The 26,284-nt window shown below is 44.6% G+C and overlaps 1 protein-coding gene across 1 annotated transcript; it reads right to left on the bottom strand.

Moving 5' to 3' along the window:
- Positions 1–26,077, bottom strand: LOC136644435 (lipase member M-like). The gene is made up of 9 exons (XM_066620323.1): positions 25,955–26,077; positions 23,216–23,333; positions 22,066–22,264; positions 19,023–19,132; positions 16,033–16,169; positions 13,820–13,966; positions 11,654–11,725; positions 4,213–4,278; positions 1–234 (listed from the first exon to the last, which is right to left on the bottom strand). Exons 1-9 carry the CDS (start codon positions 26,075–26,077, stop codon positions 1–3), a joined length of 1,206 nt encoding a protein of 401 aa, XP_066476420.1.
- Between the last annotated feature and the right edge of the window lie 207 nt (positions 26,078–26,284).

Raw genomic sequence — 26,284 nt, 5'->3', positions numbered from 1 at the left:
TTATTTATACTGCTGCATCAGAAAAAGCATATCAGGATATATTAGCTCTGGAGCATCAAGACCCCAGATACATTCTAAATGTTCCCAATAGGGAACATACTTTTGAAAAACTAAATGAGGGATGCGAGGGAGCAACAGTTCAATATCCTTTTTGGGTGTTAGAATGTCATTTCCACCATACCACACAGCTGTTGGCACATTCATGTCTTCTATTTTATAAAATGGAGGTGTGGTCTGTTGACAAAAACAAATCAGAAATATGAAAACATATTTCACTGATCAATTTCATATCGTTCTTACTCTACAGGGCTCCCAAAGCCTCCAAATGTCTGAAAATAGTAAAAAATTATTAGTATTATTATTATTATCACCCACTTCTGGTTCTGAAATGAAAATCGAAAGTGGACTTTTAAAAAAAAAACTATTTTCAGACATTTTGAGGCTTGGGGAGTCCTGTGGAGGGGTCCTCAGGCTCTTTGGACCACTCGGGATGCTGGTGCTGGCTGTAGCTAAGTGTACAATCGCCCCCATCCATCTATAAATAGCAGCAATGTCTCTAAATTACAAATCTGTTAGCATCTTCTTTTCTGTATATTTAAGGAGTCTTCTTCCAAAGTCAGTGAACAAGGAACAAAGATCTGAGCGATCACAAGAAAAAAGGGAAAGGAGAAAAATATTTTCCACAGAAATAATCAAATTATTTTAAATTGCACAAAAAGGAGAGGAAGAGAAAAAACCGGGGGGGGGGGGAGACAGAGAGAGATCGCTTTAAAAGTAGATCTCCTGTTGGACTATTGTGCACTAAAACACATACCTATCTCTTTTTTGAACCCAGCTATACACCTGCCATCACTGGCCATCATCATTTTTTTTTTCTTTTCATTTTGCAGTCCTAAAATATATCCTGATCCTTAAGCCTGCTCCTTGCTTTGATTATTTAGTTTATTTAATATTTAAATAGCAAGTTTATTTAATATTTAAATAGCAAGTAGGAAGTTATGCCTTTCATTTGATGGGAAACTTTTTGATACTTAATCAATAACCCAAATAATCCTGAGTTTCTAGAGATGGGAGAAACTCAGAGAGAGAGAGAGAGAGAGAGAGAGGAGACGCGTGGCGAGGCCGTGCAGGGTCCTTTGGGGCTTGTTGCACCTAACCCTCTGGGCTGGCTTCACCTGTCTCCTCCAGTCCCTTCCTGTTGTGGGAGGCTCAGCCAGGAAGAGGAGCAGGAAGAGGGCAGGTAGAGCTGCCACCAACTGGGAGTGCAGTGCAGCAGTAGCATTGCAGATCGGAACCCATGGGCGGCTGCAGCAGGGGTCCCCACCATGCCACCACCCTATTGAGGGACAAGGGGCAGCCTTTTGTCACCTGGGGGCGGGGGCCTCCACGGCCCCTGCATTTGTACACCAGTTCCTGGAACGTAACCCCATTTTCTCCATAGACTCAATGATTAATTATACGCTGATTAGATATCCACTAGGTTTTCCAGGAACCTAGCCCTAGCAGATAATAAGGACTGTAATTCTATTTTAGTTATGAGAAATCTGCAAGCAGAGTTTTCTGTCATATAACAGTTTCAAGGAGAAGACAGTACTCTTACTAACTGGGCAAAGGGCAAATTTTAAGCATTAGTTCTTTTATATTTAGTGAGGGTGGGGGGCAACTGTCCTTATTTATCTCCGTGTAGCATCTTTTGCAGAGGTTCCTTGCTGGTGTCTTCCTTTTGCCTCTTAAAATTTTAAGATTATGAACTTTCTGGTGGGGCTCCCATGGCAAGCAATGGGATACCTTTCTTCCACAATTGCTAGAACCAGGGCTTTTTTTCTAATGGAACGTGGGGGGGCGGAGTTCTGGCACCTTTCTGCAGGGGCCCCTCCCCTTTGGAGGCATTCCGGGGGGGAGCAAAACAGAGGCATTTGCTGGGTGGGTTCTGAGGGGTGCAGGGTGGGCGGGTGCCTGGCCCCTGCCTGACCGCACAACGATCCCCTCCTGCCCCCATCCCCAAGCTCTTGCCTGAGTCCAGCCCGCCTCCCCTCTCCCTGCGGTCTGTTTCCCCGCGCAGCTTCCAAGCTGGTGGAGGGCACGGGGGACACGCGCTGACGCCAAGGAGGAGGACAGACAGCCAGACAGCCAGCCAGCCAGCCAGGGTGACAGGCTGTGGCACCCACAGAATGCCCAGGTACTGGCTTGGCGGAAGAGGAGGGGAAGGAAGCTGGCTGGTGCAGCCCCCATGCCAATCTGCAGCAGGAACCTAGGCGTGTCTACTCAGAAGTAAGTCTCATTGTGCTCAATGGGGCTTGCTCCTGGGAAAGGGTGCATAGCCTTGCAGCCTGAGAGCCCAAGCCTATGCATGTCTACTCAGAAGTAAGTTCCATTGTGTTCAATGGGGCTTACTCCCAGGAAAGTGTCATAGCCTTGCAGCCTGAGGCAGAGGAAGGGCTCTGAGGCTGCAGTCCTCTCCACACTTTCCTGGGAGGAAGCCCCACTGCCTCTAGTGGGACTGACTTCTGAGGAGTTAGGCAGAGGAGGGGCTCTGAGGCTGCAGTCCTCTCCACACCTTCCTGGGAATGAGCCCCACTGCCTCTAGTGGGACTGAGTAGACAGCCATAGGCTTTGGCTCTGAGGCTGCAGTTCTTTTCACACTTTCCTGGGAGGAAGGAAGCCCCACTGCCTCTAATGGGACTGACTTCTGAGGAGACAGCCATAGGCTTTGGCTCTGAGGCTGCAGTCCTCTCCACACTTTCCTGGGAGGAAGCCCTATTGACTCTAATGGGACTGAATTCTGAGGAGACAGGCACAGGATTGGGGTCTTAGGCTGCAATCCTAGGCACTTTCCTGGGAGTAAGCTCCATTGACTAGAACAAGACTTACTTCAAAGTAGACATACCTAGGATTGGGCTCTTAATCCTGGCAGAGATATATATCTGCACCCGTTTTCACATGCTAAGGGCAGGTGAAAAGGGATTCTACGTGTGTACAATGTGCTGTCCAGCCTTGCCAGAGATCCTCCTCATCCTTTCCCCACAAGCATGCCCTCCGCCAGCCTGCAGCTCCTCTCCAGCAATGCACAGCAGCTGCTCAGAGCAGCAGAGAACATACAATTGCATGCCAAGCACCTTCCCAAAGACACAGAGTATTCTGATACCTGAATTAAACCATATTTAATTGCTTGTTTGCAAACGTAGCTGCTTCTATGTGCACCTAAGGATCCCTCTCATGTAAGAATTCCTTTTTTGTTCTTACTCCCACAGTTGCTTAGAGTAATTTTACTACATGGAACTCATGTAAGCCATTTTTCGGAATCCATTCACTGCTTCCTCTCCTTGAAGTAGTGCCACACTACATACTACACGCTACAAGTGCACCTGTACAGTATTTTTCCCCATGTGTAGACAAAGTAGCTAGGGGGAAGGGGATGTGGAGATTGACAGCCCAATCCTATGCATGTCTACTCAGAAGTAAGTTCATCTTTAGGGGGGAAGCACATAAAAAATATTTTATTTCTCCAATAAAAAATGATTTAAAAATAAATAAATAAATAAAATATCAGTATAGATGTTACTGCCAAGTAACACAAGCACCCACTTTATATGCCAGTATATCTGGATGCCAGCCTGTCTGTTTCAACCAGGACTTGTACACTCAAACGGGATACCAAGATATAGCCTTTCTTAGCCACAGACTAAGTTCATGGACAAACCCTTTATTTTCCCTCTTTGCACTCTTCCCCCTTTTCCTTTCTCCCTGTCTCTAGCAGTTAGCAGTAAAGGTGAAAGAGCAGGGGCTCCTCAAAATCCTTTCCCTTGAAGTGACCCTTTTTTCCTGACTTCTTCATATGCTCCACTCTGCATTACAAGTAACCACTACCATAGGACAGGATTTCTTTGTATGCGTTAGTTCTGTATGTATTGTTTAATAAGAAAACTGTGCTCTTTTGAGTGACGTAATCTCTCTCAGTCTCTTCTTAAGGAATGGGGATTTTCTGCCATGTGCTGGTTTGTTTTAAAGTCTAAGATCCCCTGTTTGAAAAGAAAAGGTGGATGGAAGCTATCTTTGGAATGGCACATAAGTGTGCCGTGGGGATTGTCAGTGGGACAGCAAAGGCCCTCATCCACTGCCCAACTTGACCAGACTTCCTCACTGTCCATATTTGACTGAGTCCTCTTAAAAACCTGACCAAATACTTCCAAAATATTGCCTCTTTTTCCTTACCATGTTATAAAATTCCTTGTTCTTGGATCCATAGTCAAAATACTTGAATTGATTTGATCTGAATATCTAGAATTAGGAACAGGAAATACCCAGATTAAAATCAGCTGAATTGTCAAAATAGTAACTTTGAAGTTATGCTGGTCATATCCAAATTAAGTGCAGGTCCTGTCTTGTTTTCTGCTGGGGCTCCTTTCCAGAACCTCCTAGTGGCTAAAAAAAATCAGTGGATAAAAAAACAGTGGAAAAATAGATTTAAATACCAACTTCCAGGTTTCTTGCCCCTCCATTGTTCCTAATACGGTCAGGACTTGACATTCACAGGGGTTTGATTCTGGAACTTCCTGTTGATACCATAAAATGTGTTAAATAAAAGCAGTTTTTAAAAAATTAAAAAGTGCATCCCTTTACAATTGTGGTTTAAAAACAGCTTTTCTTACTGTTGCAGAGAGGCAATCAGCAATTAGAAATGCAAAGGACCCCTTGCCTTTGCCTGGCTCAGCTGAAGAATGGAATGGTTGCTTGCATGACTGTCTCTCTGCAACAGTAAAACAGCAGTTTTTAAAAACTGTGATTTTAAAGAGATGCATTTTTCCCCTTCTCCAGGGATCAGCATATTCCTTCTCATTTGCACTGGCCATTCATGTTGAGTCAAATCCGTGTATAAAAAATCTGTTTATAACAAGGCTGCACCTGTATCTAGAAAACTGAATATCAGAATCCCTTGTATAAAATGTGTGAGAGCTTTGCAAAAATATTGAAATCTCTAAAAAGTCATTTCAAAAATGGTTAACATATGTTGCAGTCCTATAAATACGTATCTGAAAGTAAGTCCCATTGAACACAGTGAATTCATAAGCATACATGCGTAGCTCACACACACACACACACACACACACACACACACACACACACACACAAGTACATATAAATGCAGTGGCTACAGTTTGAACTGAATGGAGTGTTTAGAACACATTAATCCTGTTTTCCGTTTTAGCACCTGGTTTGGGGAGATCCTCAAACAAAGCCTGTGGTCCCCCTCCCCCCTTGCATGGTGCTCCCTGACACACATGTGCTTCCACACACGTGCACATTGCTGCCATTGGAGTGGTTTGGATGCTTTTTTCCCAGTGTCTCTTGGGTGCTGAGAGAGGAACAGATGAACCATCCTCCTTGCATGTTCTCGGTCAACTGGCAAGGTAAATCAGAAGCTATTTGTGATGCTTTTCTTTCAGCACTGCCTGGGGACTGAGAAGAGTGGAGTGGCCAAAGAACAAAGTCCTTTGTTGGTAGTCTCTGGCTCCTCCTCTCGCAGAACCCAGAGTGCCCTGGACCCAAGGACCTTACTCTCCTAGATAGCGCTGAAGGTAAAAAAAAAAAAAGGGTACAGTTCATCTCATCATTCAAATCTATGTAAGCTGTGGACATTTTCAGTTGAAACAGAGACAGGACGTTACAGATGGTTTTGTTGTTATTAGTACAGTTTGAGAAATTTTATATTTGAGTTGTCAAACTCTGAACACAATCCTTCACGTTTCACAAGCACTGAGGGAGTCCTCTTGACTATTCCTGATCTCTTCCATTGCCCCCTCTGGCTGGTCCTAAGCTCACCACACTGTTGCCATGCCAAGTCCCCTGCAGTGTGCCTGGCTGTCCCTGATCACGAGCCCCTCCTGAGTTGATGCAGCCTGCGGAGTAAAGAGCTGGTGTGCTCCTGTCATGTCTCCTCCCAGCTTGCATCAAAGTAATGCTTCTTCTAGATGAAGAGCTCTATAATGGTTCAGGAGATGCAGGAAGGATTCACATATACAGGAAGAGTAGTTGGTGGCCATTCAAAATTCAGAAATTTGTAGAATGAAGATTTTCTACTATAAAATGTGTTATCCATCTGTTTGGAATAACAGAGCTCTCACAAAAACATTTAAAAATTAGTAAAGATGACAACTGAGATATTTGAGTTTTGAAACTAATTGGAACAGTTTAAAACAATCTTGTCAGCCAAATGAGTTATTGACACATACAGCAGAAACTGAACATTCAGTCAGATACAGTGGGCTCTCCTTATCTGTTGTCTCGACATTTGTGGATTTGACCATTTGCAAATGGCTGCAAAGCCGCAAGCCTCTTCTGGGTTATGCCAAGACCCATAGCCCCCTTCCCTTGGTCCTGTGTGTTTGGAAAATGCTTCTAAAATGCATCTAGTGCTTCCAGAAGCCACTTCCGGTCATGCCAGAGCCCATGACCCTCTTTGATGACTCTGGGTCATGCTGAGGCCGTGACTCGCTTTGTTGGCACTCCTGAGTGAGTCCTGATGCCTTTTGCCCAGCTCCTCACACTTGGGGGCAGAGGCAGGAAATTCTAAGCAGCCCATTGGCCTCCATGTCATGTGGAGGTGGGGCATGCCAGGGTTTGGGCAGACAAATTACCCAACCAACCTCAGTCCGGCACATGGTTTGAGCAGGAAAGTTATGTTCTTCCCTGCTCCATCATGGGACCCTCTGGGCTTCTTCACGGGTGGTGTAAGTTTGTCCTCGCCTGCTGCGGTGGGGGTCATTGCAAGCCAGTGTCAGAAAAAGCAGAGCGCTGCACATGGAACAGCACAATCTTCTGAGAGGCTTGCAATCTGTGGAATATCCTTTACAGCAAGCCAGGAAAGTAGCATTCTGGGGATGGTTCAGGCAGCACAGTTACCTCATGGGTCATCTTGGTCCCCCCTCTCCTTCATCTTGCCTTTGGGCACCATTTTGAGTGCAGGGTGGAGCCACCATTTTGAGGGGCTGCATTGCATGCCATTTTGGAATCTTAGGTAGTACTCATCCTTTGTTGTGGGGTTATTTGTTGGGGGCCTCTACTCCCCCTTCTTGTTTTAAGGACAGTTATTTTCTCTCAGCCTTGGTGAGTTCGCTGAGTCCATTACAGAAAAGGAGATATAAAATAAATTAGTAGAAGGGGGAACCTTAGAAGCACCATGCCTAAGAGACCTGACAAGTCTGGAGGGAAAGCTCAGAGCAAGTCAGGAGGGAAAGCATCTAACCAACACCCCCCCCCCCGGTTTATCATTTTTCTCCTCAGATGAGGGTGAGGATTGGAGGAGTGCTGCTGGACTGGCTGGTTGAGGGGATGGCAGTGAAGATTTGGGGTCTCCCGAGGTTGTGCAGAGGTCAGGCCACAAAGGGAAAGGCAATTAAGATGGTTAAGTCATCTAAGGCTGCTCCTTCTTTTACTTTCAGGCTGGTGGCTCTGGAAGAGGTTAGCCCCCCTCCTGTGGCATCCCTTCTATTCTGGATTCGAAAGTGCCTGGCTTGACTCCACTGGATTTGGCTCAGGTGTGGGGGGAATCTGGGGTCTTCGAATCTCAAGGTTTTCCTCTCTTTGTGGGTTGATTTGTTGACCTGGGATGACCTGGGATGGGGGGGCCTACCCCAATACAGAGTGCCTTTCCCAATCAGGGGGTAGGTGTCCTCGCCCCAATACTGAATGCTTCTCCCACTGAAGAAGTTGGATAGAACCTTCCACAATCTTTTTTGGGTCTGGGCTTGGGGCAACAGCTTGGTGAGCAGGCCTTCACAGCTTGGTCTATTGGGGGCCTCCTTTGGGTCAAGCCACCTTTATGGGTTGTTACCCAGTTTGGGGTACAGCCCCTATGTGAGGCCTTTTTCTGTGCTGGATAGCTCTGGTGAGAGACCATGCAGGTTCTATGGGGACATAGCTCTTCTTTTAGGAGGCCATTTAGCCCTTTTAGTCAAAGAGAAAATCTGGAAAGAGGAATATGTGGACATGTTCAGCTTTCTACAAATGGAGCCAGAGCCTATTCCTAATGTGGGCAAGCCTGTTAAGGACCAGGTGACTCTGTAAGAGGAGGGTAGATAAAACAGGTCAAATTGGTTGTGTGGGTATCGTATTTACATGATGGTTGTCATATAATTGCAACCCACAAAAGCAGTGGCCCTGGTAAAATTATTGGACCTTATTCATAGGGCATCCCAGGATTATGCGGCCCCTGTGAGGGTGGCCTAGAATGACCATTTTTGTCTTAGGGAACCACATGACTCCACATTAGATTGGAGAATTCCCCAATGGGAATTATGGAATCAAATTGTGGCTCTTTCCATGGCAGTTATTGTCAACTGGGTTGACAGCAGGCATATTATTCCTCATAATTCCATGGCCCATGGGCATTGGGGAGCAGGTGCAACTTTGTGGGTTCAAGCCCACTGCATCTGTTAGGAGTTAAATTTTGGAGGTAAATGCAGCAGGCAAGCCTGTGGCTATTTGCACTTCTGTGCCTTTTGTCCAGACGCCACGCTATTTCAGCCTACCCCTGAATGGCAGGAGTGAGGATGGGTACCAAGGGTCAATTTAGAGCTGGAAAAAGGGGGAGGAGCCCTCCCCCCTCCTCTCAAGATAAGGGCACGCACCCCAATTAAGCTCCCTTCTTTATAGGAGCTTCTAAAATGCTACCCCAATGTAGAGGCAGCAAAATACATTGCAGAAGGATTTCAGTTTGGCTTGAGGATTTTCTCTGTGGCTCCTCTGGCCCATCCTGGGCAAACAATCTTCGCTCAGTTGTGGGGAAGTAGTGCAGCGTAAATTGGCTAAAGAGATTGGGGCTGGAAGGTTTGCAGGACCTTTCTCTGCGCTCCCTCTTCCCAACCTTCGCATCTGCCTGCTGGGGTCATTCCAAAGAAGACATCTGGTGAATATCGTTTGATTCACTACTTGTCTTACCCCAGGAATTCCTCAGTAAATGATGGCATCCCAGCACATTTGTGTTTGGTTAGTCCTCCTTAGATGAAGCCATAGCCATCTTGTTATACCTCCTTAGATGAGGCCGTAGCCATCTTGCATGGGTATAGAGCTCTGTTGGCCAATACTGAATCTGCTTACAGGCTTCTGCCTGTGCATCCTGAAGACTTTTGTTTCCTGGGTTTTCCATTTGAGGGCTCCTATTATTTTGACAAGGCCTTTTCATTGGGATGCTCCATTTTATGTTTCACTTTTGAAACATTCAGCACCTTTCTGGATTTGGCAGTCCAATTGGACAGATTGGGCAGGTCGGGTTTATCCACCATTGCTCATTACTTAGATGATTTTCTTTTTATGGGCAGGGTTGGGTCCCAGGAATGTTATTTTCTCCTTTGAGTTTTCACTGCTGTGTTTGTAGAGCAGGAGTTTCACTAGCACACACAAAGACGGAGGCTCCTGCTCCCCACCTTACCTTTCTGGGCATAGGACCTGACATGGAAACAGCCTGCTAAAGTATACTGAACCACCTAAATTGACTCTTCATGAATTTCAGGTGCTTATTGGGCACCTTAATTTCGCCTGCAGGGTCATAGCCCCTGGATGCACCTTCTTACGTCATCTTTGTGGTGCATTGAGTGGCCAGTCCCTCCCGCACTGCAGGGTTGGATCTTGGTTTCCGTGCACGATGATTTGTGCATGTGGCTCAAATTCCTGAGTAATTTTAAATTTAAAAGAATATTCTTTTGGAGGATATTCTAATTGGTTCATTTCTCCTGCTGCCCTCTACAGGATGTGTATTGCCTTTAATTCTCTATGTGCCTCCTTATTTGAGGTCAGGCTGTTTAGGGTTTGTCATGTTCTTTGGCACCTTTCAGCTGGGGCAGCTCTTTTATGCTTCCCAGGCTGATGCCTCAAGTAGGTCTTTTCCATTTGGAGATGTGAACTTGTTTTCTGATGTAGCAGTTTTTATGCTCCACAAATCCAAGACTGATCAGTGTGTGAGGGGGCAGAAGATTCACTTTGGCTGGGTTGTGGGGCTGGCATTATGCCCGTCCTGTCTTTGGTCTATATTTTAAATAGACCTCGGGTGTTAGGCCCCTTATTCTGCCACAAGGGTGGCCTTTCATTGACACTATTTCAATTTTGGGCGCTATTTAACCGCACTTTGATGTCCCTGCGTCTTTCCCCTAGGGATTTTGGTCTTCATTCTTTTCAGATTGGTGCAGCCTCACTGACAGCAGCACTGGGTTTGTCTCCAGCAGCTACTCAGCAGATTGGGCAATGGAGGTTGGCAGCGTATAAGTATTACATACAGAAGTTTTAGGCCCAGAGGCCTGCTGTGGGTGCAGGTGCCTAATGTGATGATTGCCGTGCTCTGATTGTTGTGGTGTTTGTGTGCTGGGTGCCGTTTTTGGCCTGCAGGTTGCTGGCCTTTGTTCTTGGACTTCTGCCTTGTTGGGGACCCTTTGTCCCTGGTTTGCAGTGTTGTTTGTCTTGCCTGTGGGTGAGTTAGGGTGCGGCTTGTTGCCTCCCCAGTTAAGTTTGTAATTGAATACGGCAGTTACTATTCCTTCTTGTTTCAGGTCACTGTTGGTCATTTCCTGTCCCTCATTTGTGGAAATTTATGGGCACCACTCCGCCCCCTCAGGTAATCCTCACCCATCTGGGTGAAAATGACCTATGCCAGAGGGCTTTGATGTCCTTGAGGCTTCATGTCTCTAGGGACTCAGCCCTAATTTGCAGTTGGTTACCATGGATTGTTATCATATAATCTATGCATACCCACAGGGTCTGGTGTAAAGCTGTTAACCCCCATTTGGTTTATGTTTCATGGCACAAACCTGCGCATTCCTGAGGTGGGTGGTGTTCTGCAGTGGGGGGGGGGGGAATCTGAATCCCCTACCCTGGCATTGTTCCATTCCTGGTCTTGTTTTGTTCAGACAGCATTCATCTGTTGCAGGCAGGAGCTGACATTTTTCTGTCTGACCTGCAGCAGGGTCTCTGAAGCCAGTTGGGTGTTCAGTAGGGCATAGGAGTCAAGTGCTACCCCCCTTGTGTGGCAAGTGACATGTTGGCAGGGCAGTCAGGAACGGACTTGGCATACGTCCTGAGGTAAGCAAGGTCAAGGGGTAAGCCAGGACTGCCCTTACAACGCTTGTACGGGTTAAGAGGCTGGCCAGCTGCTACCTTGGCTCGTTCTTGACAAGGGCCAACTCATGGCTTTGCATGTACAGGTTTGTGCACACCAGCTGCCTCGACCTTTTGGGGCTGGCAGTGATAGGATAAACCCAGTTCAAGACTGGTTGATGTCTTGAGCCAGGTAATGATGCCCATTTAGGGTCTGTAGGAGGCAGATGGCTCCTACATCATCTCATGTGCTCTTTGGGGGGTACATGGGTAAATGATTCCTTGATGCATTCTGGAATGTGCCAAGGTCAAGGGAGGGTGTTGCAGACCTCAGTATGACCAGTATGTGGCTTCTAGGAGTGCCAGAAACTACCTTGTGGTGCTGCAGCAAGCATAGTTTGCAGAGTTCTGCACACGGGGCAGTGAGCCAAACGTAAGGAATACTATTTTTCTGGTTTTTTAAATGGAGGTGACAATCCAAGGATTTTGGCATCTGTGGGGATAGGGGGTGTCCTGGAACTGTACTGACTTTTGGATTTTAACTGTTGAGAATATATTCAGAAAATCCTACCTGGGTCCCATGTATTAATGCCTTCACAGAACTAAAATCAGGAAAGATTCCAGCATACACATCTGCATGACTCTGAGAGAAAAAATAAATAAAAGGGAGATGTCAAGAATGTCCACTCTAAAAAAGATACTGTAGATACTCATCTATAAGGCGAGAAATTTCTGCCAATAAATCAAGCCTAGATCATCATCTTGCCTTATCTGCGAGGTCACTCAGGGGTCAAGGCTTTTCAAGCAAGTCACCACACCAGAGAAGCAATACAGAGATAATTAGAGGGCTCAATGGTAACCTCCCTGGCAAGCTCCAGCCAAAGTTAACATTTTATTCTCCTCCTGAGAAAAAAAGCAAGGCTTCTACTGAAATCAAGCAAGCCTCATTCCCTTGAACAGACCCTGATACAGGCTCATTCCATTTTGCAAATGTTGGTAGAGGTCTTTTTTTAAAACACCAGATGTAATCCTTGATTCCATTTGAAACAAAGTCCCAGGCCTGGGACTCTGGGGTGGATGAGGAGAAGGCAGGAGGGAGCATTACGGGGGGAGGGCGGGTGGGGAGAGCGGCTGGTGAGGAGGCAGGGTGGAGGCAGGAGGGAGGCGTTACAGGGGGAGGGCGGGTGGCCCCAGGGCAGGCGGGGGGAAGCGAGGGCTGGGACCCAGCAGTTATGCCGGATCCCAACCCCCATTCCAGGGAATTATGAGTGGCTTCAAGCCGCTCTGCTCTCCTTGGACTTGTGCCACCTCAGGAAGTGGCGCAAGTCCAAAGAGACCCATAGGTACAAGGTTGGCTTATCCGGAGGTAAGAGGAAAAGTTTCCCCTTACTTCTGGATGAGCCACTTTGGGCACCTATCCTGCACTGGATACAGCCCAAGCCTCTTGACTTGCCTGTTCCAGCATAGGATAGGATTGCGCCCTGATTCATACATGACCAAAAACTACCTATTGGTGCGGCTTTCACAGCCAACTAGCTACCTCCCTTCCTGCCTTGCTGGCCCTGCAAGGCGTTCTGGAGCACTACTTGCCTTTTTCTGCCATTACTCATTTCTTTTTCAAGTGCTCCTTAAAGTCCTGTCAAATGCCCCTGGGGGTACATCCACCCCAGGCTGGGAACCACTGTTCTACTGGTAAGTTGTTCACAGTGCACTTACTCTGATATTGTTTATAAAAAGGTTGTGCAGAACAGAATTTAAAAAGTTAAAGAATAAAAGTGTATCTTATAATCTTTTACTATATTTTTAATAAATTAGAGACTGAACTGTTCTTAGGTAACAATTACAGGTAGGTTATTTTTCAGGATCTGACCTCAGGCAAAATAAGGCAAAATGATAGTCGGATACCTCCATAAGTTTAACCCCCGACTTATCCAAGGATCCTTGAACACTCCATGATTTTTGGTTCAAAACCAGCCCTCAACTTTTCTGTGAGATTGACTTATAGGCAAGTATCTACAGTCTTTCCTCACTTATTTTGCTCCTTGGATTAATGCTTCTGCCTAAGTGTTTGAGACTTGATTCTTAGCTCTCTTCCTGTCTTTATCACTGCACTTGACTCAAAAGGTTCACCTGGTCTTGGCTCCCTTGCCCTATGACTCTTCCAAAGCATCACACTCAAACTCAGCAGGTATAGAATGGCAACCTTGGTCACTGGCTGAGCCTCATTACAGATCTACAATTCCACTGTATCTTTCCTCATCTATCTCATGTGCAATCAAATTGATGACACCTTAGGCTTGTGACTTTCCTCCTTTCTGTGCATAAGAGAGTGTGCTTGTGTATGTGCAAATTCATTCTATTGCTGACCTGTCTTAGGGGAAGCCTGAGATCAGCATCAGGCCTCCATTAAACAAATCTCTATCTACCAAGGATTCCAGATCAAGGAAGAATCCAGCCACGAGTGAGAGGTTAGCAATAAGTGCAATCAGATGAGCTAGCATTGAATGAGTGGGAAAACTTAGCTAGGTAGTGTTTTAGTTCTGAGTCTCTCTTCCTTGTTTTGTAACTTCCCCACTTTCATGTTGTGTTGCACTTTCCATCCCTGATCCTGTCCCCAAGATCCCTGCACACAAGTTAATTTTCCCCTGTGTGCAATTTTTATTCATTTTTAAGAAGCACCACTGGTAACAGCAATGTTTCTGGTTGTTAAGCAATATGCATAAATAAGTCCACCTACCACATTTAAGTTGTTCTCATTCAATCCTGTTATGGTAAAGATGACTTGGAGACAACATCGGTCTAAGCCTGGATAGCTGCACAGGTTGACATTCATGTCTTTAATGTGATTAGTGAGTAAACGGAATTCTTTATTTCCCCATATAGCCTGGGAATTAAACATGCAGAATCTTTAGAAACCAGTCTAACTGATATAGGGTAATACAGAATGAAGGGTAATATGCCATTAGGGCAAATGCTTAATAGGGCAAATGCTTACAAAGCTTAAAAGCCACCCCATTATCTTTCAGGGAAAAAGCTTGGAAATTGAAAACAGGCTGCTCTGCTGAATTGGCAGCTCTGCTTAGAATTGGCAGAACGTCAAGGTTGCTCCTGGCAGCATAACAAGAGATAAAAACTTTAGAGGAACAACACATATTTTAAAATAGGCTTATTCCCTTTGAAAGTAAGGGGGAGGTGGGAGCAGATAGGAGGATACTCCTGCCTTTGAGGCTCTCTGTTTGAATGGCAAACTAAAACAGATAACAATGAGCAGATGGGCATTATTTGGCAGAAGAATACCCATCTTAGCATTTACAGTTTAAATTATTATTCTTTCATGCTTTTTAGGGCAAAGAACAGTGTTATTGTCTTAGCTAGAAGCCTTATATTAAAACACTGGAAGAATTATTTCAGAACATAGAAGTCTCACAGAAGTGTCAAAAATATCACCATGTTTGCATGTCTGTCAGTTATTCTTCAAAGCTTTAAATAGTTATTATCCTTAAAGAGTAACCAACATATAGAGAGAGAGATGGTAGCATTAGAAGTAAGTTTTAACTGTCTGATTTTATTAAAATGTTTAATTAAATCATAGAAACACATGGAATGGTGAAAGCCATTTCCAGTTAAAAAAAATCATTGTCAGTCTCACAGAGAAACAGCTTAGAAGGCTGTTTTGCTAGGTTCACAGACTTTGGAATTTGGAAAAGTTGCATCTCAAAGATAAAACTCTTTTTTGGCAGCAGTATGCCGCTAAGCCAAAGATGTTACAAGCGGGGAAAACACACATATTTGCAACATTGTAGGAAGGAAAGCTTTAGTTGGCAGGCTGAAATAGGGTTTTTTAGCTAGCGAGATACAAAACCTGCAGAGACAGTTTAGAAAAGAATACATTTAATAGAGATAAGCAAAAACATTCTTGAGAAAGCCTCTGTTTGAGCTGCAGCTGACATAGAAAACATGTAATTTGTTTAAAGGTAAATGAGAAATGGATTTCTTAAGAGAAATCCTATATACAGTGAAAGTTTGGCTTGTTTTTTATGAAAGGTATTTCACTATAGATCCCTTAAATGTACTCAAAGTAACAGGTCACAAATAGAATTAAGGCATAGAGTAAAAGCAAGTTCAAAGGACCTTGCTTAACAAAGGTTGGCAGAAAGCCCCACAGTGTTTTGCTGAGAACAGGAGAAGATAAGGCGGATGGCTCAACCAAGGCCATCCTAAATCAGGAAAGAAGATGTATGCCAAGAAATAGGTCTAAAGACTTGCTAAAAAGGCCAGTTCTGAATAAAATAAGGTTACAGTGCACTCTACTGGTTCTTGAAAACTCTGTACTCCATATGTTTAAATGTATAATTTTGCCTTATTTGGAACCTGTAACTTGAAGCTCACCAATCAAATGTCTCTAAGGCTATCTACAGCCTATTAAGAGTTAGCCCCATCTATGATGTCAAATGTCATCATAGCTGTCAAAGGTCAGCCAATGGGAAGTTCAAAATCTTCAAACAAAGGACGCAAAATGTTATAAAGGGTCTGGTTAAGATTGACACAGGCTCTCAATGCTTTGGACAGGAGTCCCTTGAGATGCCTATTGCTGGCAATGAAATAAAAGCTTGCAGACGATCACCCTTGATGACTGAGTCTTGCTTTGAACCTTGCAACACCTTGCAACATAACCATAAATCACAAGGAATTGTTAAGGTTCTGTTCAAGGATTTTTCTGCCTTAGATTAAAGCCTGCTTATCTGGAATGGCAAAGCCAAGGTTTCCTGCCACAGCTGTGTGTTCAGGGATGTCATCAGGTGCATTAACTGTGCATACAGGACATAGTACTGGTGAAATGATGTGAAAAAAGATTGGATGTCAGCAACAATTGTCCACTACTACTGTCAGAAAAGAAATAATGGAATGATTATTTTGTACAATGACAACATTTACATGAGAAATACTGACTGTTTTTAGAACTTTAGGAAGTGATAGCAGCCGTCCAAAAAAGCCTCTAGTATCCACCAAGGTGTAGGCAGGAGCAAAGCTGATGAAGAGTTTGACCTTTTGAGCCAGCTGCGGCATGACTGAAAATGCAACGAGGCCTGTAAAAGAGAACAAAATTCAGAAACCACAACTGGACAACCTGTAGGACAGCCATTTTCAACCACTGTGCCGTGGCACACCGGTGTGCCATGAATGGTCTGCAGGTATGTCGCAGGAGTTTGGGGGAGGGTCATTTATTAGTAGGGTCATTGGGGGATGGGAGCCCCCACCAACAGCATGGTGTGCCTTGTCAATTGTCCAAAAACTAATGGTGTGCCTTAACTCTCTTAATACCTTGTCAGTGTGCCATAAGACAAAAAAGGTTGAAAATCACTGCTGCAGGACTTCACATAGGAGCGGTGCACTTTCATTGGTTTGCATGTATTAACACCTTTTAACTGTAATGCAGGGGTCTCCAAACCCGGTCCGGGGCTAGATGCAGCCCGCTGAGAGCCTTTATACGGCCCACGGCCAGCCTCTGATCCCCTGAAAGCCTCTGGCCCAGTTGACCAAACACAACCAGAGTTGTGCTTGTGGGGTGGGGGAATGGGGGTCCATTCAAGTGTATGTTTTATTTCTTGGGCTGTATTTCTTAGTGGTTGGAGAAACCCTGGACAATTGAGCCCATTAAGAGCCCAATCCTGGGCTCAGCGCTGCGGCTTTGTGCCACTGCAACGGTTGCAAACGTTTGTGAGCCTCACTGCCGGGCTACCACCCGTGCTAGCCCAGCGCTATTCTGTGCGCAACCAGGCAGCCCATGGTGGCTCCTTAGGGAAAGGGAACTTTGTCCCCTTCCTCTGGGTAAGGGGCCATGCAAAGGGGTTACTTGATTCTGTGTCAGCTCTGGAGCTGGCGCAGAATCTGAGATGCCCATATTGGGCGGCATGGCCCAACATGGGGCTCAGGATCTGATGAAGCAAAGCACCACAAAGATAAATAAAAGCGCACAGGGCTTTCCTGTGAACAGGAAGTTCATGTGTCTTCCCTAAAATAACTGCTTATCTTTTCTTCTCAATACAGACCATCATCAATGTGTGAAGGTCAAAATTCCTCAAAGTGTGTCAAAAGAACATGTGGGGGAAGACTTGTTCTGCCTCATCCTGTTGTGTTCTGCTTGAAGCCCTGGCTCTTGGTTCCAGTGTTAAATGCTCATCATGGGGAGAGATTCTCCCAGTGATTTCACCCTGGGCTTCCCTGTTCTGCTCCAGAGCCAGGGAAGGAGGTGGATCACACTTGACTAAGGTGCTGTGGGTGTAACTGAGCCCTGCACTTTCCTTTCTTGTTTCATATTCTATGCAGTAGTCTTCCCATTACGGCAGTGTTATTCAAACTGTGAGGCGCAGCTCTTTAGGGAGGCGCCAGGAACTCAAAGGGGAGGTGCGACACTCCTGGGCAGAATATGAGCCTGTCTTCTGCAGGTCTTCTGCACTTTTTTTTAAAGCAGAAGAAATGGGAGTTGCTCAGCTGCTCCCTTCGAGAGTGACCGTGAGAGTGGCTGCTGCCACCCCGCCCTCTTCTCCCTCCACTCCGAGGCTGCCGCTTTCTGTGTTAGCTGCATGTTGTTTCCAAAGTTCTTCGACTCCAACCCCCATCTGGCAAGTACGAAGCATGCTCAGCTTGCAGTCCTTAACCCTCGCTGATCCTTGTCTGGTTGGTTCCTAGTTCCCAGCCTGGGATCGCTTCTCATCAAAGTGAAATCTCTCTTTTCAACCCCCTCCCTCTTCCACTCCCCCCTTTCGATCTCCAAACCTTCCCGCTTTCCTCCCCCTCCCAAAATAAAACGCTTCCTATTTTACCAGTCAGCAGGAGTCTTAAAGTTGTTTCTATGCAGTTGGCAAAGGGGGGGGGGGGTGGAGAGAGACAAGCACACACTTTACTTGTCCAGGAGCAGAAAAAGGGTACTGTTTTTAAAGTGATTTATTTATCTTGTTGTTTGGCTGAAGAGGAAAGGCTGTATTTTTAAAGTGATGAATCTTGCTATTTGAAGGGAATACTTATCAGCCATTGATGAAGTGATTGCCAGCCCAATCCTATCCACACTTTCCTGGGAGTAAGCCCCATTGACTCTAATGGGTAGACATGCATAGGCTTGAGCTGTGCATCTCCTAGTATAGGAGACAAATCAGCTTCCTAACCAAACCCTTATTAGCTCTGATCTATTTTCATGGTCTATTTTTGTTTTCCCCACCAGCTGCTGGAAAAATTTAATTTCATTAAATTAATAAAGGGTTCGATCCTATCCAAGGAGAATGGGAGAAATGACTAGTTGGATTGGGGTCCACAGGGGTGTGTGTGTGTGTAATGTTGGTCAGACTGGTTGTTCACAAAGTTCATTTGATAAAACAATTCTATTGGTATGCTTACAAAGTTTAAAAAAATGAGTCCTCCTGGACCAGACAAAATTTACCTACTCCAGCATCCTGTCTCCAACAGTGATCAGCAGCAGATCATTTATAGAGCATGTATATTGCTGTATATTAATAATATATTTTTAAGATCTGCATTTAACTAATTATATGATTAATCTAATTAATATTAATATAGTTAATATATAATATTTAATATTATATTTAATATAGTTAATATTTCTGGCCACTTCCTGTTTAATGATGTCACTTCCAGCCGGAGTCATGGCCAACAGCCACGGGGGTCAAGAGAGGCTGGAAAAGTTTGAATACCACTGCATTATGGGCTTTGCTCTCACCACCCTGAATGGCACCAAAGGAGAGGGGGAGTGGCTGTTTACACAGTGCGTTGAGGCACCTGCAAAACATAGTGAGGTGCCCTGGAACTCTACTGGTTATATGAACCTGATATTTTCCTAAGATGTGTTGTGCCCTATGGCCAGGAAACTGAGAATTCAAAAAGAACTTAAGAAGAAAGTCCTTTTCATTCTAGTCCTCTCAACTTACCTGCTGCAGAACCCTGGGAGTGGGCCATGTAGTATAATGCATCCTGCTTTGTTTTCTGCAGGATAAAGTTTATTGTTGCTGGAACGTCATATATCCCCATTTCATGAAAACTGCAGTACAAACATTAAAAAAAGGAGTTAAGATGTTTCCCAAAAACACACACATAGGGCAATGCAAACAAATAGGGCAGTATAAGGCAGTGATTGTCAAACTATCTGATGTGGGGGGCCAGCCATTTTTTCTTAATGTGCAAGAGACTGGCAACATTTTTGCTTCCTGAAGTTCCAGGGACCAGTAATATATCTGTGCCCTATTATTACTAATGTGTCTTTCTTTCCTGGAAATTTGCAGCAAACTGATAGCTGATGGCTTGGGGACCACCACTTTGAGTAGCACTGGTATAAGAATACTTGGAACAGGGCTTGATAATGTTTCCACTTACAAGGCAAGGTGGTAAGTTTATTGTCCTGCGGAAAGAGAACAGAAACAAGCACTCTATCTTTAGTGCAGTGTTTCCCACTGGTTGGGACCCACCAGTGCAGTGTTTCCCAAACTGTGGGTTGGAACCCAGTAGGTGAATCGCAAGCCAATTTCAGGTGGGTCCCCATTCATTCCAATATTTTATTTTTAATAGATTATACTTGATGCTACCATGGTATGTGACTGTATTTAGGGAGATGTTATAGACCTGTATTTTTAACAATGATAGTTAATGGGACTTACTCCTGGGTAAATGTGGGTAGGATTGCAGCCTAGGATTGTTAAAAATTTTCCTGCTTGATGATGTCATTCCAGTCATGACATAAATTCTAGTGGGTCCTGACAGATTCTCATTCTAAGAAGTGGGTCCCAGTGCTAAATGTGTAAGAACCACTGCAAGTGGATTGCAAGCTAAGTTGGTGAATCAGAAAAAGTTTTCAAAACATTAAAAAAAGCTGCAAGCATTGTTGCCCAATTTACAGAAGAAAATTGTTAGATGCAATGCAAACCTGTGGCATGAGGTCATCTTCATATCCCCAAATTAAAATGTCACATTATCTGATTTTCTCTAGTAACTGGCATGCCACATAGATCATGTGTGAAACCAGTTTCAGCCTTTTGTCTGGCCTGGAAGTCCCTAACTACACAGCCTGCTCTCCAGTTCAGCCTTCTGAGTACCTGGAATGACTGCAGAGTTTTGGGGCAACAGTCCTAGAACTCCATTTCTAGGGAGGAGTTGAGCAAATGTCTAAATGCACATACTAAATATAAATTCAAATTGGGAGTACAGGACGTTGTTTAATAATAAATACAAATATTTCTTTGTAGGTCTCTTCTTTTTGGACTAGTGCATTGTGATAGATTATCATTTTCAAAAGTGGGTCTCGGTGGTAAAAAGTTTGGAAAGCACTGCTTTAGGGCCTAATTTTTCAGTGCTGGTGCAGCCATGCCAATGGGGTGTGCGTGTATCCTGTGGTGGGGAGGCAGTCACAGAGGCCTCCTCAAGGTATGGGAACATTTTTTCCCTTACCATGGGGCTACATTGCAGCTGCACCAGTGCTGAAAAATTGGATAGGATAGGGGCCCTTAGAGCATTTATGGGTAGCCAAATTCTAAGCTATGCTGACATATCCAGGCCTCATGGCTGCATCCTATCCTGCTTATGAGGTTGCTGGAGATCACAGCTACCAATCCCACCCCCTCCTGTGCCAATCCACTCCCTTTCCTCCCTCCACCAGCCTCAAAATGCCCCTTTAACCCCATTTAAACCCGCCCCCCCCCCCGTGCCACCCGGCACACATTTACCTGTGCTGGCCAGCGCAGGGAGGATCAAGCCTGGTCAAACCTTACAGCATGTTTGCGACACTCGGAGTCAGTGCAGGGAGGCTTGTGCCAGCTCAATACAATCTTAGGATTGTGGTGTGAAGCATTTATACCTTTAAAAAAATGGGTCTTCTGCCATCTACTTGATTTAGGGCACAATCCTAAGCAGGTCTACTCAGAAGCAAGTCCTATTGTGTTCAATGGAACTTACTCCCAGGAAAGTGAGGTTAGAATTGCAGAATTAGAATTGTTTTTCTCCACAAATACCATATATTGCCCATGGGCTAAGGAAAGGTGTTTTCACTTTATCTGTATCAAATGCCTTGTCTTTTTCAATGCAAACACAACATTTTAAGTTCACCCCCCTTCTTCCACTACAGGGTTATATGAACTGCAGAACTAACTTGAGATAAAACAGAAAAAGATATCAACCATGAGAAACAGAGATGGACTGATTACAAAGAAGTTTGATATTAAAATACCTTTCTATCAATATTATGAGGAATTAAGGTTGTCATGATCAAAAAAGGATTTTTATCTAGAAAAAGTATAATATATATATTATGTGAAAAAACTGATTTATAGTGCAACCCTAGGCATATTTATCTGGGTCTGAGCACTACCGAACAACAGCACTACTAAACAGACTGAGCTGGAGCAGAATGGAGCAGCTTTGGAAAGGCAAAAGGCTTTTTAAAAAAAACTTTTTGGGTCCTTTTTCTTTTTCCTCTTTACTTGCTGGGTTAGTTGAGGCTCTTCCTACTCTGACTGCACGCCACTGGCTGAATGGAAGAACTGCAGTCAATGAGCACTTGCTCCCTTAAGACTCTTTCCCAGTCTTCATGGACTGAAACTATGGTAACTTCGAAAGTTAAATATCCAAAGCAAGAAACTACCTCCATGAATTTAAAGTCATATTGTCTGATTTGATTTTTCAACCAGGATTTTGAATTGTTAATTCTGGCTACAATGCAGGAATGGGTTTCTCTCGTAAGTACTGATAATAACAACAATGACTCAGAATTCACAACAGGAAGGCAATCAATTATTGTGTTAACACATTCACCATTTTGTTTGTTTTTTGTAAACACCAAATGAGTCTCTATGTTTACCATAACCTCAGTGTAAGGATTTGAGTCAGCAGTTACTGAACTAATGAAATAAAATAGAAGGCAAAGATGCCCTTTCACCAAGAATTGTTTCCCATCTTCCTAAACTGTGAATTGCTTTCTGAACTTACCTGAAATTCCAGAATTCTTCCTGATCAACGGACAGATACTTGTGTCTTCTAGACCATGTGGTCCCCCTGCAATTAAGAATCCAGACATCATAGCCAGCATCTGCTAGGAAGAATGCCAGACTGTTGTTGGGGAGATTTGCAATCCAGGACCTACCCTCAGCCGCGAAACCATGTACCAGTAATACAGCTGGCCTGTGCCCTGGAAAAGAAACACAGAGAAAACTGTGGAATCTGAGGTTAGTCGCTCTGCCTTTGCAAGAAGATGGCACCAGGGAGGGGTAGTCTGGACCTGGACATATTGGGCAGCACAATTCTAATTAAATCCCCCCTGCCAATACAATGTGCTGCATCCTGCGCTGCATTGGGGTGGGGAGGAGGTGGAGATTTGGTGGAATGGAGTGTGAGGAGAGAAAGGTGGGGAGAGGAGCGGGGGAGGGAGGGGGTTGGACTGGTGGAGTCTTGCAAAATAGCAGGTGCAGACTTGAGAAGCCCTTGCAGGGCTCATGGTGTCGCTGGATGCAGCAGTAGCCATTTTGGTGCCACTGTACCCAGTGGAGCCCCTGGGGAACTAGGAGGCCCAGCAGATGAACAGACAATACAAACATCATCTAACTTTGGTCTACTTCATAACATTGACAACTCCATGAAAAACAAACATAATTGCTAGTACAAACACTGCTAAGATTCAGAGATGCTCATGTGATCCTGGTAGTCATTCACAAGCTGCACTGGTGTGAAATCCTACAGAGGGAAGCAACTGTCCTGCAGTTACTCTGATGATTCTGATTGGGTTTTTCATTTGCATGAATATGAATTATATGCCTAGCTGCCCCATTAACAGAACCACAGGGGGAGAAGGAGAACTGGCAGTGGTTCATAAGATTGCATTTTTTTTTTCACAATTCTCTTGTATGAAGATACTTCAACCAGTCACTCCCCTCCCCATCCTCTCATTCAGACAAAACTGAACAAAACTGAAACAAACACACGCGCGCGCGCACACACACACACACAGACAAAATGCCTGCAGACTGAAGAGAAGTGACTCTTGCAGTTGGTTCTTGCCTCACTGGGAAATAACTGTATGCTGAACATATGAATAGTACCCTGAAATAGTTGTACAAAGCAGTTGCATTTCATTACAAAATACCTGTCTTTCCAGGACTGTGCACTCCAAAAGGAATTCTGTTTGCCTGTAGATAATAACCATCAGCTGTCAGGATTTGATACTCTTCACTGGGGTATCCCCAATAGTCAATAATTTCACTCTGCAAGGAAAAAAATGATGGTAACTCTAAAAGTACCTTGGAGTACTGCTAAGTAACTTGACTAGCCCAAAGTTCTCATTAAGAAATAAGTGACATGAAATAATATGTGATCTATCAGAACTGTCTAGCACTATTAAGTTTCCTCATGCGTTCTCCCTGCTAAGCTGCAGTTGGTATCTGAATGGAGCATAAATGCTCTACAACAGCGTTTCTCAACCTTTGTCCCCTTCCATACCACTTCGCATGGTCAACCTATTGGAAGGACCACAGAAAGTAACTCATGATGACATCATCACCAGTTACTTCTGAGTTGGGAGGCCAGATATGGTGTGACAAACACTAGTAAGAGGCTCAGGCTGGTGGGAGGGCTTTTCTGAGCACTGGAAATGCATGCTTTGTAGGTCTACGTGCCAAGCCAAGCCTTCTACCACTGTTTGTTGCATTGGATCACTGGTCTTATTGCTGGACAGCAGATGTTACAAGTACCACCAGAGGTACCTGTACCACTGGTTGAGAAACACTACTCTACAAAAATAGGATTTTTGGGGGGCACAGTTAACATAAATAAAATGTCTTGCAGTCTAAACAGGGCCTGACGCTGACAGTTCTCTTGATCAGTGGTTCCCAAGCTGGTGGGTTGCTTTTCCCTTTAAGGGAGGGGGGGGGAGGCACCAATCCCCAGGATGGTGCTGCTCCCTGGGATAGGAAGGTTGTTTGTTTGTTCATTTTTGTATTTACTTTCAGCCAGCTCTGGATTCCTGGAAGATCTTGGAGGGGAGGTCTGGGGAGCCCTCTGCAGGGTTCCCCAAGCCTCTGTAATTGGGGAAAAAAGAAAAAAAAATGGGCACTTCTGGATTAATCACAAAACCAAAAGTGCCTTTTTTCTTTTCCCCCCAATTACAGGGCCATGGTGAGCCCTGTGGAGTACTCCCCAGACCCTCCCAGACCTCCAAGGACTCCAGTGCTGGCTGCAGGTAAGTAAAAAAGAACCTCCACCCCTAGCAGCAGCATGATCCTGGCAATCATGTTGCTGCAATCCCCCACCCCAATAAATACTTACATGGTTCCCTCTTCCTAAGGGGCACTTTGGGAACCACTGTTCTTGATTATTAACTATTATTATTAACAGTATTTATATACCGCTTTTCAACTAAAAGTTCACAAAGCGGTTTACAGAGAAAAGTCAAATAACTAAATGGCTCCCTGTCCCAAGGGCTCACAATCTAAAAAAATGCAAATGAATACCAGCAGACAGTGCTGGGGTGAGGTGGGCCAGTTACTCTCCCCCTGCTAAAAAAAGGAGCACCCACTTGAAAAAGTGCCTCTTAACCAATTAGCAGGGGTAAAATCAACATAAGTCCTGGGCTTAACATGAGAAAGCCATGCCACCAGGACAAATAATTGGTGGCTGCTGGTGGGTTAAAGTGACCTGCTGGACCTCTTCTGTCCCCCATCACTGCTGGAAAACTGGAGGTGGGCAAAAATCAATGGAAGATCATTGGCAGAACAAGGTATGGAGCCGGCTGGAGAGTGGTCGAGTGTGGGATGAGGACAATCTTGGCAGTATCTGCACAAACTGAGATCCTAACCTTCTTCCCAGTTTGGACCTGCCTCCAGGAATCAGCGTTTAACCAGCAAAAGAGTTAGCATATGTCCAAGGAGGCCCATTAGAGACCAGGTAGTCTATGAAGAGGTAAGTAAACATATTTCTTTTACTAACATCTCCTGAGTTGTCTGGTCCCCGTCCGTCCCCCCCATTAGCCATGAGCCTAGTTTGAAATCTCAAGATCTTTACCTCAATTCCAATGCTCCCCTAAGCTTCAGATCAAGTATCTGGGTTGGGTTGGAATGAACTGAAGTTATTTCCAAAGAAAAAGCCAAGTCGAAGGCTCACTTTACATTTACAGCCACCTGAAGGAGGCTATGTTCACTTGTTGAACTACAATCACCATCTGATTGCTGAGAATGGCCATTGCCCTGTTAGGAGATGCTGGTCTTGTCCAGATCACAATAAACAACCAAAGGAAAAATGGCCAATTGTAGTGAAAGGTGTACTGCCTAGTTCATCATTATGGTGAACCACTGCACAGGAATAGATGGTCATGAGAAACAAAATGTATGACCTAGCCAGCTAAGTTCCCCTACCAATTGGGTAAAAGGCACTTTTTCAAGTGGGTGCTCCTTTTTTAGCAGGGGGAGAGTAACAGGCCCACCTCACCCCAGCAGTGTCTGTTCTAGTGGCTGTCTGCTGGTATTCATTTGCATCTTTTAGATTGTGAGCCCTTTTGGGACAGGGAGCCATTTAGTTATTTGATTTTTCTCTGTAAACCGCTTTGTGAACTTTAGTTGAAAAGCAGTATATAAATACTGTTGATTGATTGATTGATAAGTGCCCTTCTATGGTTCTACACACATGTTCAAGCTCTGTAAGTAGATTCTAGAATGTAGAAGGAAGGAAGACTTGAGTCAAACACTTTCTGAATAACATGCCAGGAATAACCTGGGTTAAGCAGGGTTGAAGATACTCCTGAGAAACATTTGTAAAATTGAATGAAAATCATGAGATTCCACCATGATAGCACAATTTACTATTTCAAAATGCATCTGAAGAAGTAACTTACAATATTCATAAATCCTTGAGGATTCAGGTGTCTTTTTCTTATCGACTCCTCTGTATTTGCAGACTGTTGGATCAAGCATGCTACCACCATAAACAGCCACATTGTAAACCTGTAAAAGATCATGTCAGTAATTTCAAAAGGATATAGTGTTTTGCCTATGAAAATATCTGTTTTGAGAATCAAAGAAAGGTCTGAATTTGAGGGAGACAGGATTCAGGACTGAACAATGCAGCATGTTCTATCTTGATGCAGTGAGTGATCCTTGAGTGAGATCCACCATGAGTGAGTAGCTTGAGTGCATGTCTGTCTCTAGAAAGTTCAACTTGTTCT

Source organism: Tiliqua scincoides, chromosome 3, assembly GCF_035046505.1.
Source record: "Tiliqua scincoides isolate rTilSci1 chromosome 3, rTilSci1.hap2, whole genome shotgun sequence".
Classification (NCBI taxonomy): Eukaryota; Metazoa; Chordata; class Lepidosauria; order Squamata; family Scincidae; genus Tiliqua; species Tiliqua scincoides.
The sequence above is the reverse complement of the archived record's forward strand: the minus strand, read 5'-3'. Positions and strand labels throughout refer to the sequence as shown.